Source organism: Callospermophilus lateralis, chromosome 4 (assembly GCF_048772815.1).
Source record: "Callospermophilus lateralis isolate mCalLat2 chromosome 4, mCalLat2.hap1, whole genome shotgun sequence".
Lineage (NCBI taxonomy): Eukaryota > Metazoa > Chordata > Mammalia > Rodentia > Sciuridae > Callospermophilus > Callospermophilus lateralis.
The window spans coordinates 164614552-164634917 of NC_135308.1; the positions used below are offsets into that span (position 1 = coordinate 164614552).

Here is a 20366-nt window from a genome sequence, read left to right on the forward strand (position 1 = left end):
CTGTTGGAGGGGGTAGTTCTGGATCCTGTCTCCACTCTGTACTGCCATATGCACAACTTTGGACAGGTTGCCTTGCAAGTGAGGGCCAAGGGTCCCCTGGTCAGGGTATGAGGCATGTGACCCTGTAAGGAGCTGTGTGAGGGAGATTGTGCAGTATGCAGGTCTCTGTGCCCTGGCTGGCGTGCACTCCTTGCCAATTCATCATCACCAGGGGAGGCTGGGAATGGGCTGACGGCTCTTCAGCCTCCTACGGATGAGCATTGCAGAAGTCAGCAGCCACTCCACTGTCCCTGTCCAGTCGCTCCTCACTAACCATGCCACCACTGCCATGGCAGGACCTGACTGTGTCAAAGAGTGTTGTGACAGGCGTGTTTAATAATCTGGACCCTGCACTCACTCCACTTTTACTAGCACAGCTCAAGGCAGTTTCTACCAGTGTTAAGCAGCCGTCCGGCATTCTACCTTTGGGATATCGGTTCTCATGCATTCTTTCTCTCTACCTGCACATAGACACCATGGTCTGCTAGGGAGAAATCAAGTCCAGTTTATAAGAGAGGCCTTAAAGCAAGCACTCACCTGCACCCCTTCCACATGCACAGGGCTCAGGTGAACGACATTGTCAGGTCTTACCCAGTAAATAGAGACTTTCTGGAGGTGGGGAATCTCTTGGAGACTGAGCCAGGCCTGCCCACCAAGAGCTATGTGACACCTGCACCAGCCTCTCTCAAGAGTCACAGGACTCGGGCAGGAGCCACAGTTCCCCAAGCCTGGCAGGCACTCTGCTGCACACTGGGGCCCATCACAGAGAAGGTTGACATCTCCAGAACTGGAAAATAAACAGCTCTGACGCACGCCCAGAGGCAGGCAGCACCTTTCTAAGACAAACTGGCCAGAAACAACCCTGAAAAATTATATGTGATTCTGGAACATCTGTCATTGAAGTAACCTTATGAAACAGTGAAAATCAAGCCTCCATGCTCTATTTGCAGCCTCAAAGGCATCAGGGCAAGAAACGGGCCTGCTCCTAGCCCTCCCCGGTGAAGATGGATTGGTAAGGAGTGCACACCAGCCAGGGCATGGTCCCCTGCCATCCTGCACCAGGCTCCCCCCCGACAGCTCCCTGCAAGGCCGTATGCCTCCCACCCTGACCAGGGGACTTCAGTCCTTACCTGCAAGGCAGTCTGTCCAAAGGTGTGTATGTGACAGCAGCTGAGTGGAGACAGGACCCAGGAAGGCAGAGCTGCAGAATGGGAGTGGCCACCTCTTGGGCACACCAGCCCTGGGAGCCCCAGGAGCAGTGCTTTCACCACACCCCTGCATGCCACTTTGAATCCCCCCATCATCCCTGCTAGTTCCAGGCCCCGGTTTCCTCTGGGAAGCTGTCCCTGTTACTGTGGCCTGTTCCTCCCCAAGTAGCCAACTTGCCTGTTCTTTGAAGCTCATTCTTGTCGTCTGAGTAAAAGACCTTGTTCAGAAAGTTCTCTTGGTCTCCAAACTGCTAGTTTCCAGATATTGTCAGAGTTGAATTTCACATGGGCTGTTGTGCCCCACGTCAGCGCACCGGGCTGTGGTGAGGCTGTCAGTTCTAGGGGGCTGTATCCTTGGGGAATGGACAAAGGTCAGGGCTAGACAAGGAGCCACCTTGGGGTCTCAGGTTCATTTTTTAGCTGCAGATAATTTCAATTAGAAACAATTTTTATAAATTGTTTGGGGATCCAGGGCCTCATCTGTGCTAGGCAAGTGCTATACCTTTGAGCTACACTCCCTAGCCCCTTTATATTCTTTAAAAAAATTTGCTTATATAGAAATACGCAGGGTCATCTGTCATGTTTGCATGGAAGTGTTCTAGATCTCTTAATAAAGCCAAAACAGGGCATGCCTATGATCCCAGCTACTCAGGAGGTTGAGGCTGGAGGATCACAAGTTCAAGGGTAGCCTCAGCAACTTGGTGAGATTCCATCTCAGAATAAAATAAAAAAGGACTGATAATGTAGTTCGGTGATAGGACATTATTGGGTTCAATCACCCAAACAAAAACAAAAACAAACCAACAGAAAAGAATCCCACCCTGTCTGTAGGAAACGTAGGAACTGTACCCTATAAGCTGCCCTGTTGCCTGGCCTCCATTCCACCTGCTCCCTGACCTAGTACAATGTCCATGACTGTCCCTCTGCTGGGCCTGGAATCTCTCGGTCCCTAACTTTGTTCTTGCAGAGGCAGTACGTGGTGGGCATATGGGTACTTCTGGGCCCCCCGTTGGCCTGGGCCAGAGAGCCTCCTTGATGCTTTCCTCTGGGGGTATCACGGCTGGTGTGGCCCCCAGCACCTTGCTCCCAGGCTGCTGCAGGAGCTCAGAGCGGTTGTTGCTCCTCTCGTTGGCCCCTTCTATGGTCTTTCCCTGTCTCATTTGCATTGATCTTGAACACTGGATCCTTTCTGCCTAGCCAGCATCCCACCACCTTCTCTTCACACCTACCTGTATCAGTCTGTTTTTTATTACTACAGTGAAATATTGGAGGCTTGACACTCATAAGGAAAGGAGTCTTATTTAGCTCACGTTTCTGGAGTTCAAGGACAGCACTGGCATCAGCTCGGCTCTGAGGAGAAGTCATTTGTAGAAACCCGGAAGTCTGTCTTTTATGTTGGCCTGGGTGTGCCCAGATCTCTTAATAAAGCACAGCCAGACACGTGCCTGTGATCCCAGCTTGGGAACTCGTATGAGAGGGAGAGATCCACGCCCAGGACCTCACCACCAGCACAGGAGCCCTGCAGATACAGACCACATCCAGCTGTAGCATAGCCCCCGACAGGTGTCCCGCTGCCCTGGCTCTGGTCAGCTGAGGATGGCAGCAATTGGGGAGGAGAGTGACAGTGTGTGGACCTGGGAGCATGTCAGGGGGTGGTGGCTCTTAGAGGGGCTGGGACAGGACGTAGGGGTCTCAGGCCTTGCCCTGATGAGAGGGAGGATCATGTGGCTGAACTGGCTTGGCTCTGGGGATGCTGGTCGGTGACACTTTGCTTTCAGAGGCCCTGCTATCTTCAGGAGTGCCCCAGGCTAGAATCCAGAGGCCACCTGGCCATGTCCAAGGACATGTCAGTGGGCCTAGGTACAGAGGAGCATTTTACCTGAGGAGGGTGAAGGTTGGCCAATGTCCTGCACTCTTGAAGCCCTATCACCCTGGACACCAGCCTGGGTCTGGCAGGGCTGTTTGGTTGGGGAAAGAGGGCCTACTTGTGGGCTATCCAGTTGTACAGGCTTCCCTTGTGTGCTGGACTCAGGTCTGCCCATGTCACAGGTGTCTTCACCATCCCTGTCACTACCCCCCACCCCCCATCATCCATCCCCCCAAGAAGGGTGGGCTGGGAAGGCTTGTGCAGTATAAGCTGTTGCTGGGGATGTGCTGGTTGACAGAATGGGGTTCAGGGACAGGGCCCTGGGGGTCAGATGGCAGCTGTTGTGACCTGCAGAGGGCTCCCCTGACAGCCTCGGGGCCTGTGTTTGTTTTGTGCAGAGCAAGTACACCGGCACCTGGACCAGCACGAGGTGCGGTACCTGCAGTTCGCCTTCCGCTGGATGAACAACCTGCTGATGCGGGAGGTGCCCCTCCGCTGCACTGTGCGCTTGTGGGACACGTACCAGGTGAGCCCTCCCCGCCCACATGAGCCCTGCATTTGACTTTAAGGGTCCTCTCAACTGAAAGAGTCTTGAAGGAGGTGATTGCTGGTGTTCCTACTATTTGACCAGGTGTAGAACAGGGAAAAGGACTTCACATTGAGCCACTTGTCACTGGGTTTTACTTTGACCACGTGGTGACAGTGACCCCAATACTCACCAGCAAGTCACCTTGAGCTGAATCCTGAGAGCACAGAGTCCTGCTCTCACCCAGGATGTGCACTGTGTGTTCTCAGTGACATATGGTGGAGACCCAGAAAGTCCTAGGCAGATTGGTACAATATGACATTTTCTGCTCTTTACCTGCTTTGGTGAAAATTGTTTTTCTAGGGGATTGTGCTCTCTGGGATGGGTCTCCTCTCCCTTGTGTGTGTTGCTTGTTCTCACACCTTTATGCTTGCTCGCCTTGTCTGCTGAAGCCGTACCCGCTGCAGGGTTGGGTGCCATCGCTCACCATCGGTGCAGACTGTAGGCGCCATCATGTTGGGCTGGGAGCTGGGAACCAGCCTGCTGCTGGTGTGCGTGCTCAGCTTGAGGAGGCAGGCGTTTGTGCTGTGAACTTACCCTTCATGGGTTGTGTGCTGGGCTGTGCACAGGGGCATCTGGGGGTGGCTGTTGGGGTGTCTGGGAGAGGGGCTTCAGAGAACAGGTATTTATGAGGCAGTAGAAATGGGTTGGAATCCAGAAATGAAGCCTGGCACATGGATGTGTGTGGCAGAGAGTATTTCTGCAGGGTAGCTTTGCCCTTCCAGGCATTTGCAGTGCCAGAATTTCTGATGAGTAACCCTAGTGGGTGCCTCCAACCTTACCTGGGGCTGTTGAGCCAAAGCAGCCATCAGTCTAGGGCTGTTGTCGGCCATTTAGGGTTCCAGGAAACACAACCTTACTTCTTGTGAATTGCAAAGGCTCTGCATTTCTGTGGTTGGTTGGGCGATTCAAGCCCAGGTCCCTCTTTAAGCAGAGTTCCTTATAATGCCATCCCCATCACCAACAAATAATAGTGACTCAGTTGTATCTTGAAGAACCAAGAGCTGGATCAGCTCGCCTACATCCTCTGCTACTTCCCTGAGACACCTAGTAGGTATTAAAACTTTGAGCACGATTTTGGCCTCTGCATTGAGTTAATTTTCCTCAAATTAAATTTTGTCATGAATTGACTCATTTGTCCCATGGACTCATGAACTGGTAGTACCTGGTCGTAAACCTTTTCATCTCTTAAAAATTGGGGGTATTTCTGTTTTACAGGACCAAGTAACCATGAAATTGTATGGCATCTTTTGGCAATGAAGATACATCGTAATCATGGGAGGCCAGCTGAGTGATAACTCTACCCTAAGCTGGGGGTTTGTTGGCTGGCCATGATGGCTTTCAGTAACTCTTTAACCCCTGACGAGGTAGCTTAAAATTCTCTCGGGACACATATCAAAGAACGGTTGTTGTTGAGTCCCTACCCTGTCCCATGACCCTGACTAGAAGTGGTCTGACATGAATGGGGAATGTCATCACAAGCATGGAAAGACACCAAGGGGACATAAGCGGAGAAGGCCCCGCTCCCCTGGGGCTCTGCATGGGTGTGGTGGCTGTGGGTAGGCCAGGATCCCAGCTCCCCAAGAGTCCCAGTCCCTGAGAGCCCTGGGGTGCTGCATAAAGGCCAGATGCAGCTTTGCCGGAGGCCCCTCCAGCCATGCCCTCCACAGGGAAGGGGACCTTAGGTTGCTCCTTCTGCTCCTTCCCCTGGTTGGACTGCGTTGTGGGGTGAACTACTTCTTTCTCTCCCCAGCTCAGCCAGGCGCTCTTGTTTTCCTGCTTTACATGATGCCGGCTCCCTGCCCCAGAGGGCGTTTTCTAAGGCAGTGGGCACATGCCCGTGGGCAGGCAAGGGGGCTTGTTTTAAAGGGAGTGAACACGGGGAGGTGTGGGGTGCAGAGCCTGATGGAATGGAGCTTCACATTGAGCCATGGGGGCCTGTTGTGCTGGGTACTTGTGGACTAAGCTGCACTTGTTCCGGGGACCCTGAGCGCAGGTCCTGCTGCTGGCAACCCTGCTGGCCAGCAGGCCTCCCAGGAGGCCTTGGGCATGCTTCCCACAGACACTCTCAGCTCAGTTCTCTTCTGCCTTCACTGTGGCCCCAGTTCCTAGGTGTTGGCTTGGGGTGCTTGCTTGTGTCCACTGTGGGATGGCCAGGATGGAGGGAGGACGGCCTTGAGCTGGCTGACATGGTGACCTTCTGGGTGCCAGTGGAGTGGAATGGCCTTCTTTGAGAGCTCCTGTTTCCTGGGGTCAGTGTGCATAGAGGTCAGGAATGCCCCAGCTTCTTAGCATCAGAGCTGAGAAACCTTCTACTTGGGACTACCCCAGCATGTGGCCCTCACTCTTTTGTCTCAGAGAGCAGCCATGAAAGGAGGTACCCTGCGGGGGGAATGGTGTCTGTTACTGTCCCTGATGGTGTGACTCCAGCAGCCCAGCAGCTGGTCTGCACTGCTGTCTGCAGAGGAGCAGCATATTGACTGGCACGTGTTCTTTTTGTCTCTCGTTAATTCTGAAATAAACTTGTTATTTTAAAGGTCAGGACTAGGGGAACAGAGTGAGAGGCGCCTCCTTAACTGTTGAGAGGTGGGCCAATAAGACCTGGCCAGGAGGACAGGCCCTGAACAGCCCCGCGAGAAATGCACAGCGTGTGTGATGCCTGTCTTGGGTGGTGGCCACCAGCCTCATTCCTCCCTCTACATAAACCTGTACCAGAAATAGGCATTGAGTGTGTCCTATGTGCCAGCACTGAGCTGGGCCTGGGGCACAGGAACAAGACAGAGAAGTCTATCCTCACAGAATACTCCTTGTGGGAGGAGAGCAGATGTGTAGTGGAATGACCCTGTGGACACTGCTGACCAAGATCAGGGAGCAGGGGATCGTGTGTGGAGAAGGAGGCAGGGTGCAGAGTCATTGTGAGTGCAGAGCCAGAGGAAAGCCGGGCTGTGAAGTTGAGGGCAGCTGGGAGAGGCAGGGCCTGGAGGCAGGAACACGGCTGGCCTGGCCACTCTTGCAGTTTCCTGTTGTGGGAACTGGGCTGTGGTGGTGGGAGGGCTGCATCCAGGACAGAGGGCGTGGGAACTGCCACTGGATTGGGGAACTGGGCAGCCTCCTGGTGCATGTTCCAATGGGAGGGAGGGAGCTGGGTAGATATCTAGGGAGTGGAAACCCTGGGCAGAGGGAGCAGCAGGTGTCAAGGATCCTCATGTTGGCCTGTCCTATAGGAATTCATGTGTCAGGGCCATGCACATGGTGTGATCAGAGCTCAGCATCATGTGAGCTCATGTTCCTTCCCCACAGGTATAGGCCGTCACATGAAGGAGTGGCCGTGGACACCAATAGGCATGCAGGGCTCAGTGTTCCCCTTTGTTCCTTGCTCTGCCAGCTGAGGGTCTAGAAGCCACCAAACCTAAGTAGCAGTGAACACACCCTTTTCTAGTGTTTTAATCAGCTGTTTCACTGTTGTGACCAAAAGACCTGACAAGGACACACAGAGAAGGAAAAGTTAACTTGGGGCCCATGTTTCAGAGGTCTCCATCCACAGACAGCCGACTCCATTGTTCTGTGCCAGAGGTGGGGCAGAATATCCTGGCAGAAGGGTGCAGAGGAGGAAAGGCCAGTACAGGGCCACCCGGAAGCAGAGAGAGAACTCAGATCAACAAGGACAAAATATGAGCCCCAAAGACACACCCTCAGGAACCCCCTTCCTCCAGCCACTCCCCACCTGCTTGCAGTCACCTAACAGTTAATCCTTATCAGGGAGTTAATGCACTGGTTAGGTTAAGGCTCTCATAACCCAATCATTTCACCTATAAATTACCTTGCACCGTCTCACACGTGAGCTTTGGGGAGATAACTCACATCACCCAGATATAGGCTTTTGATATTGTTCTCCAGCAAAAGAACCCAGGCTCCCTGGAGAAGTGACCGGTCCCTGGGGAGCAGCCTGGAACACCTTGTAGGGCCAGGTAGCACAGAACTGCTTAGCCATCCACTGTGAACGGGCATCCAGGGGGCCCAGTGGCAGAGCAGAAGAATCGTAACAAAGTAAATAAAGTAGAATTGCACTGTCACCCCAAGTATAAACTATATAAACAAAGTGTCCACAAATCCACAGTGAAAGTGACCCCTGGTTGAATAAACTGATAACTGGGAGAAGATAGGTGCGGAGGTAGATACTTCCCCTCTTGATTTGTGCTGTGCAGAGTGACCTTGCCCAGAGAGCTCAGTACAGATAGGGCAAAGGAATGTGGCAGTGGAGATGCCTTCAGATGCACAGCCAGGGATGGAGGAGAAGGACACTGCTCCCTGAGACCTCTCCTCCCCAAAGCCCTGGACCAGCCCAGAGGGAATCGCGGGACAACTCCCCGGGAGTTACATTCTAGAACATAGCTGACCAGCAGTCCTCAAAACTGTCAGGTCATCCAAGGGCAGTTTGAGGCATTGTCACAGGCCAGAGGAGCCCAAGGAGAAATGATGATTGCAGGTCAGGTGGGACCCCGGAAGGTGTTCTGGGACAGAAAGAGAACATGAGGGGAAAACCAGGGAAACCTGCAGGAGAGTGGCCCTGAGTCGACATCAAGGCCAAGGTTAAGTAGTCATGAAGAAACAGGATGACTGGATGGGCTGTGCCGCAGCCTTGTCCATGTGCCACTCTGATGTGGGCCAGACTCCGTGCGCTCCTCGTGTCTTGAAGATGGCCTCAGAGGGTGTGTGCAGGACTGGAGATGAGTCCTAGGTGTGTTGGGAAGCTTCTGGAGCAGCCAGCCCCTCTCCGTGGTGTGGGCTGGACCTGATGGATGACTCCTCCCCGTTCACTCTTCTCTTAACTCTTTAGTGAGCTGCTCCAGGGAGAGGCCCGTAGGGTGAGGAGTGGTCTTCCCACCCACCAGCCACTGAGGGCCTGAGGCCACTCTCAGACATGTGAGCGAGCTGTGAGATGGAGCTTCCCAGCTCCAGCCTTGAGGTGGATCCCTGCTGATACCTGATTATAGCCTGAGAGACCCAGAACCAGAGCCCACCGCTGTGCTCCAATTGCTGACTCCCAGAAACACCCAGGTCTTCATTGCTTATGCCACTGAGTTTACGTGATTCCTGCAGCAGTCGGCAGTGACATGCTAGGTTTTATCATCACCAGTGGTTTAAGTAGCATTTACAGTTGCCCACGGTAGAAGGGGGGGGGAAGCTTCTCACCTGTGCCTGCATCCCTAGGGCATTTGGCCTGGTTGTGGCTTCTTCTGGGTCATAGTTGAGGCAGGAAGTGGAAGCGTTGGTGCTGTTGGGCTATGAGATGTGGGCTGTGAGGTTCGGTTGGACAGGTCCCTGAGCAGGGGCACTGCTCTCAGTCCTCAGCACCCTGTGAGCACAGTGTAGGCTCCATTAATACTTTTAAATGAAAACTTCTTTTGGCAGAGGTCGAGGTGGTGAGTGGGCACCTTCTTTTCAACATGGGTCCAACCTGTCAGTATCAGGCCATGAAATTCCATTTACATTGTAATGGGAAATGCAGATCAGTTCTGATAACCCTTTATGGAGCTCAGAAGAGGCACACCTGCTGATGACATCCGCCCCCCACTGTCACCAGCAGCCATCCTTCTGCTCTGTGGGAGACTGAGGGTCCCGGACCCCCTGACTGTGCCTCAGGAAGTATCCTGTTCTCTCCTGGGAGGATGTCCTGGTTTAGATGTGAGGTGTCCTTCCCAAAACTCATGTGTGAGACAATTCAAGGAAACTCTAGGGGTGAGATGATTAGATTTGAGAGGTATTGCCTAATTAGTGGTTAATATATACTGATATGGATTAACTGGGAGGTAACTATAGGCAGTAGGGTGTGGCTGGAGGAGATGGGTCACTGGGGGTGTGGCTTTGGTGTCTTTTTTTTGATACTGGGGATTGAACTCAGGGGCACTCAACCACTGAGCCACATCCTCAGCCCTATTTTGTATTTTATTTAGAGACAGGGTCTCACTGAGTTGCTTTGCACCTCACCGTTGCTGAGTCTTGCTTTGAACTTGCAATCCTCCTGTCTCAACCTCCAGAGCCGCCGGGATTACAGGTGTGCTCCACTGTGCCTGGTGCCTCACCTGGGCCCAGATCTGTGGAGTTGGCTGTCTGTGGACTTGAGATCTCGGAAACCATGAGCACCAAATATTTGTTCTTGTCAGGTCTTTTGGTCATAGTTTTAAAAAAGCTGACTAAAACAGAGTGGATGGGGACATAGTTGTAGCCCTGTGTGCTGCTGGTGACAGGTGGCACTAGGGCATAGGAGGACCCTGCCTGGGGTGCTGGGGAGGCATGGTAGCTGGGTGGCAGCTGAGCAGGAGGAGGTGTAGTGGAAGGGTGGGCCAGTGGTATGCTCCAGAGGTTAGCACGTGCTGGGCACAGAGCCCACCCAGGAAGTGACTGCAGGGTGGTTTGCAGCAGGTGAGAAGTGCATACCCAGGTGCGTAGAAGCAAATGGGCACAGCCTGTCCTTGTGAGGCAGGCCTGGGTGTGGCTGTGTTGGGTCATCTGGGTGTCAGAGCAGGAGATAGGCTTTGAGCCCAGTACCTGCTGGACTCTCTGCCTGCTGTGCCTAGGTGACAGCTGTCGGGCTCTTCTGGGCCTTCCCGGCAGCACAGTGCTGATTGCATGGGAACTGATGGATTGGGTTAATCTAATAAACCCAGAGAAGCAGGTCTTCTTACAACATACTTTTTCATAAGCCCATTAGGATTTGAGGGCGTGAGCTCTTCATGCCTGCCCTCCTGCGGGAAGCAGGCATACATCACTGTCAGAGGCTGGGATTTAGAAATGAGAGTATGCAGCAGGACTTGACTCACTGCTGATAAGTTTGCAGGGAGGAGCCGGGAGAGGGTGCACCCGCATTGGAGTGGCAGTGCATCCTGCCTGGGGCTTAGAGAGGTGTGTAAAGAGCATCTGGAGCGTGGGTGGGACTGTGAGCCCGCCTTTCCTCATCCTCCCATCGCGTTGGGTTTTAGCAGAGCTCCTTCTGGGCTCGGGAACTACAGAGGAGGCGTTTTCTTCCCTCTGCAGCTCTGGCTCACCCCAGCACCTTTGGGCAAGTGTGTGAGGGCCCAGAGATCTGGTCCCTGTGTGTCCTATTGAAGAAAGACTGTGCAGGTGGAGGCTGTGCCCTCTCAACTCCCATCATCCTGATGTGGGGCCACCTCTGGAGCTCTTTGCAGAGGAGCCTTTGCGCTGTCTTTGAAACACTCTGGTTTCTGTGTTGGTTGGGTTTGCATTGCTTGACAAGTTGCTGAGGTACTGGGCTTATAAAGAGGAAGGTTTATTTTGGCTTGTTTTGGAGGTCTCAGCCCCCGGCCATTGGCCCTGCTGCTGTTAGCCCTGTGGTGAGTCAGCATGTCATGTGAGAGGACATGATGGAGCCAACCAAGCTCTGCACCTCAGAGCCAGGAAGTTAAAGAGAAGAGAATGGGGCTGGGGTCCCCAGTGTCCCTTGGAGGGTGGTGCCCCCGCACACATGAAGACTTCCCACCAAGCTCTACTGCCCACAGCAGTGCCACGCTGGGGACCAGACCTTAACCCATGGGCCTGTGGGGGACTCCCCAGATCCAAACTGTAGCATGCTCTGATTTTAAATTTGTACCAGACAAAACCTTTATTTCTAGAAGTTATTTGGAGAGTAATTAGAAACTGCAGCTGCCTCGTAGTGGGCCAGACAGGGTAGTTCCTTGTGTGGGAAGGGTGATGGGTGAGTGGCAGCCTCCTCTAGGTTCTCAGTCACCTGGAAGATCTGGCTACCTTGGACTTCCCTGGATGGGGTCAGGCTGGCCAGAGGGCAGGTGCCTGCCTGACTTCCCAGTAGCCGCATTCCAAGGTGCTGAGTGGCACCTTGTAGTCGGTGGATACTTGCTTAAAGGAGACAAGAACTCTCAGCCAATTCTGGAGTTGGGTGTCATGATGATGACATTTTCTAAGGTAGGATGAGTTTTTTAGCTGGTTGCAGTGGCACATGTTTGTGCTCCTAGCAGCTTGGGAGGCCGAGGCAGGAGGACCACAAGTCCAAGCCCAGCCTGGGCCACTTGGTGAGACCCTATCTTAGAATGAAAAATAAAAAGGGCTTGGATGGCTCTGTGGTCAGGCACCCCTGGTTCAACCTCTGGCACCACCACGGAGAAGAATTCCTGAAAGTCCCCTGGGCGTGGGACAGAAAGAGCAGATATGGCGGGAAAGTATCTACACACCAGCGCCGCAGCTTCCTTGGACGCGGCCCCTAAAGCCACTGCCTTGCCCGAGCCCTAGTTCCAGCTAGAGCAGCAGCCGCTGCCTCCTGTTTTGAGGATCTCAGGACCTGAGCTCCACAGGGCTGTGGAGCAGCTGCTCTGCTGGCTGTCCCGGGGGCTTGTTCCACAGGAACAGGAGGCATGGAGGCTGGTGGCCCCACCACGGTCACATGGAGTTTGCTAGCTATGTTCCATTTTTCTAGGCTTTAAGATGATGTATTGGTGAATATTTTATCTTCAGTACGATCTTAGGCAACTTGTCTGACTTCCTTAGACCTTTGGACAAAAGGTTAAATAAAACCAGGGCTGTTGACTGGAGCCCCCGAGCGGGGCTGGCTCCCAGCACGGGAGGTTGTGTGTTTCTCCTGACCTCAGCTCCACCTCAGTGTAGGAATGGGCAGAGGAGGGGCAGGGCATTTCCCTTCCTAAATGAAGGAAGGGAAGCTCTTCTACCCACTCCCTAAAAACACATGGCTTGGAAAGATTTCGGACAGGATTAGAAGTGGACATACAGAGAATGCTAACTGAGGTTGTGTGCTTAATAAGAATCCAGCATGGTTAGGAAAGTTGTTGAAGTCTGCCTTTGTGCCAATGTTTAATTCCTAGTCTTGAAGAGTCTAGCTGGTCACCAGCATGGGGCGGCGTGCCAGGAGCTGAGGGGGACGTGGACTATTTGCCTTCTAGAGCCCCCTGCTCAGCACGGACTTGGTGCTGGGATGGATGCGGAGATGCTCTGGGCCAGACAGGACATAGGAGGAGCCATTGCTGGTGATCAGAGGAGGGGCCGGCAGCTCTCACAGGGCTTCGAGAGCGAACAGGGCAAGGGAGTTGGCAGTTCCTCCTGTGGATGCAGGGTCCTCCGAGGCTGTGGCTCTTCAGGCTGGCATGCCAGCGGGCACACTCTTACCCCCCAGGCCTCATGGTGCCCTGGGGCTGCGCCCTCTGCCTCTGCTCCTTGTCTTTGCTGGGCGGTGCTGCCCTTGGCTACTCTCCTCTGACCCTACTTTGCCCCCCCCCGGGAGGATTTCTCCAGGACACAGCTTGCCTGGCTGTTGGTCAGGGCTGTACCCAGGTTGTGCCAGGGTCCCCTGCTCCCCACTGTTTGGCACTGGCTTTGGCTTTCTCTTGGAAAGTTGGCCAGGAACAAAAGGAAGGCATCTCCACCTGACCTTAAATGAAAGGAGATGACTTTCACCTGGAGGACGAAACTGTAATGGGCTAAATCCACACAGGGTTCAGCCGAGGCATGGCTGCCTCCCACCTGTCCTCAGCACCCCAGTCCTGCTCCCGGACTGTCCTGTGATTCCTCCTTGGCTGGCTCCCTAAAGCAGCCAGAGGAGGAGGCCCAGTAGGCTCTGTTGCCAAGAAGGGGCATTTGGACCCTTCTCATGTATAAGGTGGCTTCAGGGCCTGTGTGACCTCAGCAGGTGTCCACACCATCCTGAGCACTTACTGAGGTCAGCTAAGCCGAGTTGTTTCATGTGACATTGGGAAAGGCGGGTGGCATTGGCTCTCTGCTGGCTTTAGCCACTGTGCAGATGTAGCCTGTGGGGGGCTAGCGGCCGTAATAGGTCAGAAGTGGAGCACTGTGTCTCCCTGGGGCAAAAAGGGGGAGCTGGTCCCAGCACCTCCAGTCACTTTGTCCCCTGCTTACTCATCTCAGCCAGTGTCTATGGTTACCTAGTCTCCTTACCTGGCAAAGGACAAGGAGAAAACGGCAAATGCCAGACTGGTCTTGGCATCCAAGTTCTTCCTAAGGACAACTGCCAGCCTCGAACTGGGGGCAGAAGACCAATGGAACACAGGGACCTGTGTGGAGCACAGGACTAATGTGCTCCAGGGACTTGGCCTCTCCTGCCACCCTCCCCAGCTCCTATGGCATCTGCTTCTCCTCTCATGGCGACTTAAAGCTCAACCTAAAGACAGACACCATGTGCAGGGCACATTGGGGGAGAGAGCCTGCTGTCTCCCGGTGCCAGGATTTTGTGGGGTCACTGTTACTGGGAGCAGAGTTGGCAATGGGAACCCTCCACAGCGGTGGGCAAGCTCCTGCTCTGCTCTGATGGGCATCACGGCCCGATGCAGGGCGCAGCATTAGGTCCTTGGTTTATAGGCCCTCCTACGGTATAGTATAGGCTGGTAATTATCTCCTTCTTTGTGTGCTCTGGAAGAAAATCAAGAAGTAAAAGTTAGCCTAAGAGTTGCTTCCAGGACCTTGGCCTCATGTGTCCCCAGCACAGGGAGTTCTCAAGGTTTCTAGTCCAATTTCCTGTGACCTTTTGTTAATGACCAGGAGGAGGCAACCAGCGCTCTGCCTGGCTCCCCTGTGCCACATACACTGCACTGCCTTGAATGCTCAGCTCTTCTTCCTGACTGTGACCAGGATCTGTGACATTACCACAGTGCCTGGGCCAGCCATCAGCTTCCTGTCACTGTTTGAGCATTGAAACTTCCTAGCATTACCCTGCATCTCCTGGGAAAGCCTCTGGACCCATTGTCAAGGAGTGGGCCCCATGAACCCTGTGGGTTCAAACCGCCTGCCTGCTGTGCTGAGCTGCCAACAGACCATCCCTCCTGCTCGCTTTATGAGGCCTTGTGTTCTTTATTGAACCACCAGAGCACGTTGCAGAAGAGATGAGAGAAGAAGAAGCCCCGTTTCCTGGGGGAATGTATCCAATGTGCTCCTGTCCCCTTGGTCAGGGCCGACGCAGCAGGCCCTCTGGTGTGCTGGGAGCATGCTCGTGGGGCTCCGGTGGCAGATGTGCCAGCTGTCTTTAGGGCGTGTGGATCGTGGTCTCTTGTTGCTCTGAACGTTGGCTTAGAGCAGTCTGCATTCACTGCAATACCCAAGTCTCTCAGGAACTACTGAGTGACTCAGTGGTGCAGAGGTCAGGCCAGCAACCCGCATTCCCTCTTGATTAGGGTGTTCTTGGCCTGTGACCTCTGCTGTCCCCTGTACACTGCAGGAAGCTCCTCTTGGTCCTTTGGGAGGGGCAGGCAGAGTGGGTGACCCTGGAATTGCCCACGAGGACCTAGGGGCCCTCATGATGAGGTGTGGGAAGTGGGTAGGATTGACTTGACCTATTTAGAATGAGACAAGCCTAACAAGTAGGCCCACTTAGGTCTGCTGTGTATAGGGAGGACCCCAAGGGCCACCCAGAGGAGGGAGGTGAGTTGCCCAGTGACATACAGGTAGGCAGTATTTGTAACAAACTTCTGCAGGACAGTTGTGCACCCTGTGGTGGTCACAGGCTCATGCCCTTCTCTTAGTGGCCGCTTGCACTTTACTCTCCCAAATGCTCATCCAGTTGAGACACCTGCTTCTCAGCTGGGTGACACCAGACCCCCCACAGCGTGAGCCAGGTCACCCTCTGTTTAGTGCATCAGTGCTGCGTGGCTGAGCCTCCTGCATGTAGTCGTCGGGTCTGGTGTGACTCTTGAGCCTATGTGTCCCTGCCTGGCTGGGCTGTTAGCTGGCCTCCCTGTGCCTCATGGCTACCCTGCCTCTGCTGTGAGTAGTTGGCTTACTGTGTCTCTCTCCATTACTTGATGTTGGCAGCTTGACTGATCCCAGAGTTCCTTAGAACAGTGTCTGCCCTCTGCCTGAGGCTTGGCTATTTCCCATGTGTCGCTTGTGGCCCTGGGAAGGGACCCGAGTGTCACCCTTGGCCTCCTTTGACTTGTCTTGTTCCTAGTGATCTGTTCCCCCAGAGGGTCTGGCCAGGTGCCCTCCTTACCCTCTTGCAGGTGAGCTGGGGTTTATCTGCTCCTGATGGCAGAAGCCAGTTCCCAGCACACTGACTAGACTCAGCATCAGCCTTGCTTCCCTCTCCTGAGGCAGACCCTGGGCATGCACGGCCCTCCCGCCCTCTGCCCTGGATGCCCATTCTTGGGGAAGGCCCAGCAGGCGCAGTTTCGGGGCCTGTCAGGAGCACTCAGAGGTCCTCCGATGACTGTTAGGTAGTGTGTCACCCTCCTGCATAGGGCTGCAGTTTGACAGGCTGCTGGGGATTTAGCCAGGGTGAGCTGCCACTTGCAGGGCAGGAGGGTGGCCTCTGCAGGGGAGAGGGAGAGTGGTCAGGGTGAGGTCATGGCCTCAGAGAAAGCTTGCCGTGGCTGAGGAACAGCATGCCCAGCTCTGCTGCCATCTCCATAGCCCTCTGTGCCCCAGGCTCACCAGCTCACCACGTGTTCCACAGTGTTCAGTGCTGCGGGAGGTCCAGGAGCCACGTCCCAGCTGTCAGGAGAGGCAGAGGACACAGAGGAAGCCCCACCAGGGGCAGCTCTTCCCACGAAGCTCAAAATTCTCCATTTTAGGAAGAGGAAACTGAAACCCAGAGAGGTGGTGACTTGTCCTGGGCACCTGGCTGAAAGTTCTAGGACTTGAGTGAGCACCGAGGTTACAAGCAACTGCAGCTCCACAGAACTCCTGGGGAGCAGTTGATCCCAGGACCTGCAGCAACTGGGTTGAGAGGAGAGGAGCAGACACCCACAGGTCCGGGAGGCTGTGCTGCAGCAAGAGAAAGGCACCATGTTGGGAAAGGAGGAGCTGGGGAAACGTGTGGCTGGCTGCAGCCTTGCCCGCAGTGTTGGGCCAGGTGGGCTGCCACGCCAGCAGAGCTGATGTGGCCTGGAGCCACGGTGGGCTTGTTTTCTCCCTCCTGCTGCACCCCCAACTGCACAGGATGCTCCTCACCATTGTTGGCACAGCCCCCGGCCAGTCTGCCGCTCTGCACGGTACGTCCTTGGCTACATTATTTATACTTCACAGATCTGCCTCTTAGCACCTGCTCTGTGAGCACCTCACCGTTCTCGTCTGCTGGTGCGGCCGAGCGCCTTTCCAGCCGCTGCTCATTGCTATTCCGTTGGTATGGCTTGACTTCCTCGGCAGGCCCGTTGCATCCTGGGCATTCATTTCCCCCTTGCTGATGTGATAACAGAAGAAAGGCGCTTTGCCTCTGATTGAAGTCAAGTAGCAGGGCCAACGGCAGGCGCCTGGGAGATTGCTGATGAGGACTGTTGCGAGGGACCAGACTGGCAGCTGCTCACGCACAGGAGGTGTCTGGCAAGGGCCAGAACTCCTCCAGTTTCTTCTGAGCCCCTCCTCCCCTGCTGCCTCCTGCAGGAATCCTTCAGGCTGGCCATGGCTTGGGGTGCACGTGTAGCTGCAGAACTCTCAGGTTGAGGCCACGTCTTTCTGCTTTCCAAGCCTTACCTTTCTTGAAGCATGGCAGTGGCTTGCAGCTCAGACCTCAGTGTGGCCACTGCCTGACTTGCCTGGGCATCTGGGTGGTTGTCAGCAGATTCCCCGAGCTTAGCCTCATCCTGCTCACCTGTGACATTGAGATGGTGAGCAGGTCTCTGAAGACAGCTAGGCTCTGTGCGGGGACATTCCCAACAGGTGGCGGCAGGTGCCAGGGCTGTCCCTGTGCACCCTCTGCTGATGGCCAGGGACCCCTCAACTTCATCTGCATTGTGAGCTTGGGGCAGAGGGGTTACAGGAGTGTCCTGGCAGCCATCCCAGAGCTGCTACTTGGAGGGGTGATTGCACCAGGGTGTCTGGCAGCATGACTGATGGCTAGATAGAGGGACAGAGGATGGCTGGACAGGAGGAAATTATGTGTGACTGCAGCAGCACACACCAGTGTCAATGATGATATGAAGGACTAGGGGGCTGTGGATGTTGCTTACTGGTACAGTGCTTGCCTGGCACATGCAAGGCTCTGGGTTCAGTCTCTGGCGTGGCTGAAGGAGAACTTTGATTAAATATCTCTGATGGGATATATATCTTTTCAACATTTTGAAAAGCTCTGTAAAGGGAGATTTGGGGTAATGGAGGGCTGAGGTATAACTAGGGAGATGGGCAGGCAGAGACGCCACTCTTGCTGAAGGGCCACCAGAGAGGAACAAGACAGGTTGGGGCTACCAGGAGGTGGGGCAGAATGGCCTGGCCATGTCAGATCCTGGGAGAGGCTGTTTAGAAGTCCTGCCTGGGCAGGGGCTGGGAGAGTAAGGTGGCCACCCCCAGTGTTGTCTTGCTGACAATGTAACGTGGACTCAGCCATAGCTGGGTCCTAGCGCTCAGGCCCTGGAAATAGATGGGTGACCCCTTAGTGCTTCCTTGCCCCTGGGTTACATGCAGAGAAAGGGGCCTGAGGGACTGCGTCCCGTGGTGTGCTTCTCTGCTGCACTGTACTTCCTGTATACACAGGTGTGGCTCTGGCTGTTGGCCTGTTTGAGAAGACTAATCAGGTATCTATGGCTGAGAAGCATCTTGGGGAGAACGCAAGGGGCTGGTGGGCCTGAGGGGGGAGATGGTCTACACTGGCAGCTGTGTAGACCGATACCTTCCTTCAGCATTGCTGCGTGCCCTTGGGACTGCTTGCCTACAATCCTGCTTGCCGTTAAAGCATCTTCCCTGGCTGGGTGCTTGTCAGTGACTGAGAACATGTTTAAGTTTGAGTTGGCTTTGAAGTTTGATCTGGTAGCTGATCTGGTTGGTGGTGGGGCCCTGGGCGGCAGCCTTCAGAGTACACCTGCTGTCTCCAGCCAGTGAGACCACAGGCTTCCTGACCCCCAGGTGTGAGGCAGGTGTCGGCTGTTACCAGGTCCTCTCTCAGAGGCCGTTCCCATTGCTCTTGGTCCCCTGCTGCCTTGCCTCTTTGTCAGCCTTCTTGCTGCTAGCCAGCCCTGAAGGAGAGACCCAGCCCTGCATCCACTGAGGCTGGCCTCAGGTGCTTCCATTTCTCTTGAGGATGACCAGAGCCTACCTTGGGCCCACGAGGCCCTGGCTCCTGTCTGGCCCCACACTTCAGTTTCCCTCCTGTCTCCTTGAACCCCAAAGCCCATCATCCTTGTGCTGGTCCCTGGCCTGGGGTCCCCTGCAGCCCACCTGCCTCTCTCCTTCAGACCGTGGACCCACCTCTTCAGTGTTGGGCTGCAGGGGCTGGTCCTGCCGGGGCCAGCTGAGTGAGGAGGTGCGCACACACAGTTGACAGGGGTTCCTGACCACCTCCCTCACTCACCTGCCGAGAACCCTCTACAGGCCAGACCTTTTGCGGAGCCCCTTTCCCTGTACAAAAGCAAGGAGGACAGTGGTGCTCCTAATGAGAGCCTCATTTCCTGTTGACCCTGCGGTTACCAGAGACTGAAGGACCCTCTAGCCCCTTAGCAGCTGGCACTGTCCCTCTGAGTGCTGCCCAGGGATCCAGAGGATGTGACCCTCTGCCTGGGACCACAGTGCACATTTTTAACAGACCAGAGGAAACCGGACAGTGTGTGGAGCTAATGGGGCTTGCTGGGTCCTGGGCCTCCTGGGCGGGGCTGCTCAGAGCAAAGCCTGGCGTTTCAGGCAGGGTGGTCATGTGCAGATGCCAGGCCTGTCTTCGCATACTCTCTCTCCACCACCACCCCGTAACAGCCGTGTGCAGCCCCCTTACAGAGAAAGAGATGAAGGACAGATTAGGTTCTCCATCCAGAGGTGCTCACCCAGGTGCAAGGCAGAACCAGGACTTGGATTGTGGCCATCCACAGGGCTGCCCCTGGGCCCTTTCCAGGTGGGAACAAGCACCCTTTGTGCACTTGTGTGAGTGTGACTGGGGCACTGAGCACTTTCTTGCTGCTGTGCATGGGGTGGTGGGGAGGGCTCAGTAGGAAATGGAAGGTGAAGCAAGCAGGCCCTTCCCAGGTGGAATCCCCCCAGCCTTGCACCACACAGGCACACGCTCAGCTTCAGCAGTGAGAAATCGTCGCTTCGCATCTGCTCTCTGTTGGAATCATTCAAATGGCATATAACATTTTTCAGATTTTCTCCTGAATCCTGAGCTCTGAGTGTTTCCACCTCCAATGTTGGCACATCTGTGTTCGTCACCTCAAGATGCTTGTGTAATTGAGGGATTGGATGGCAATGTGCTTTGAAGAATGTGTCGGCAATCACAGATTGGCTAGACCCTTGCTGCCCGAGGCCTAAGAACCAAAGGTGTCTTTTCTCTTGGTGTCCTAATTTGAATGGAAGGCGGCCACTCTCTGCTAGCTCTGACAGAGCCCCGTGTGCCTTCTGGTCTGAAGGGCCTTAGCTGCCAAGCCTGCACGTTCTTCTGGCATCAGAACTTTATGGCACTGGAGGACCCTCTGTGACTTAGTGGGTATGTGATTTAAGCCATGCAATGGGCGCTGTGTTGTTGGTGCATTTCGTTAATGACGAGCTATAGGAAGGGCTGTCTGCTCTGGGTGCACCAGTCTTCTGGGAGCATCGTGGAGCTGCCTGAGCCCCAGGGGACTGGCAGGAAGCCCCAGTTCTCCCATCTAAGTGGGCTCTGAGGGCTTGGGGATTCTGGACGGAGCCTCGTTTGGATAGGAGTGTGGCAGTGGATGCTTTGATGGTCGCTGCATGTGTATGCGCTGTCAGCTCCAATTACCAT

At 54.7% G+C, this 20366-nt stretch overlaps 1 protein-coding gene across 3 annotated transcripts in view; it reads left to right on the forward strand.

Moving 5' to 3' along the window:
* The window catches only part of Tbc1d22a (TBC1 domain family member 22A), a 324253-nt gene that overhangs the window by 229052 nt on the left and 74835 nt on the right, over positions 1 to 20366 (forward strand). For all 3 annotated transcript variants that reach the window (XM_076853389.2, XM_076853391.2, XM_076853390.2), the window contains exon 11: positions 3513 to 3640. In XM_076853389.2, the coding sequence (XP_076709504.2) occupies positions 3513 to 3640 (128 nt within the window). The remainder of the gene's footprint in view (positions 1 to 3512; positions 3641 to 20366) is intronic.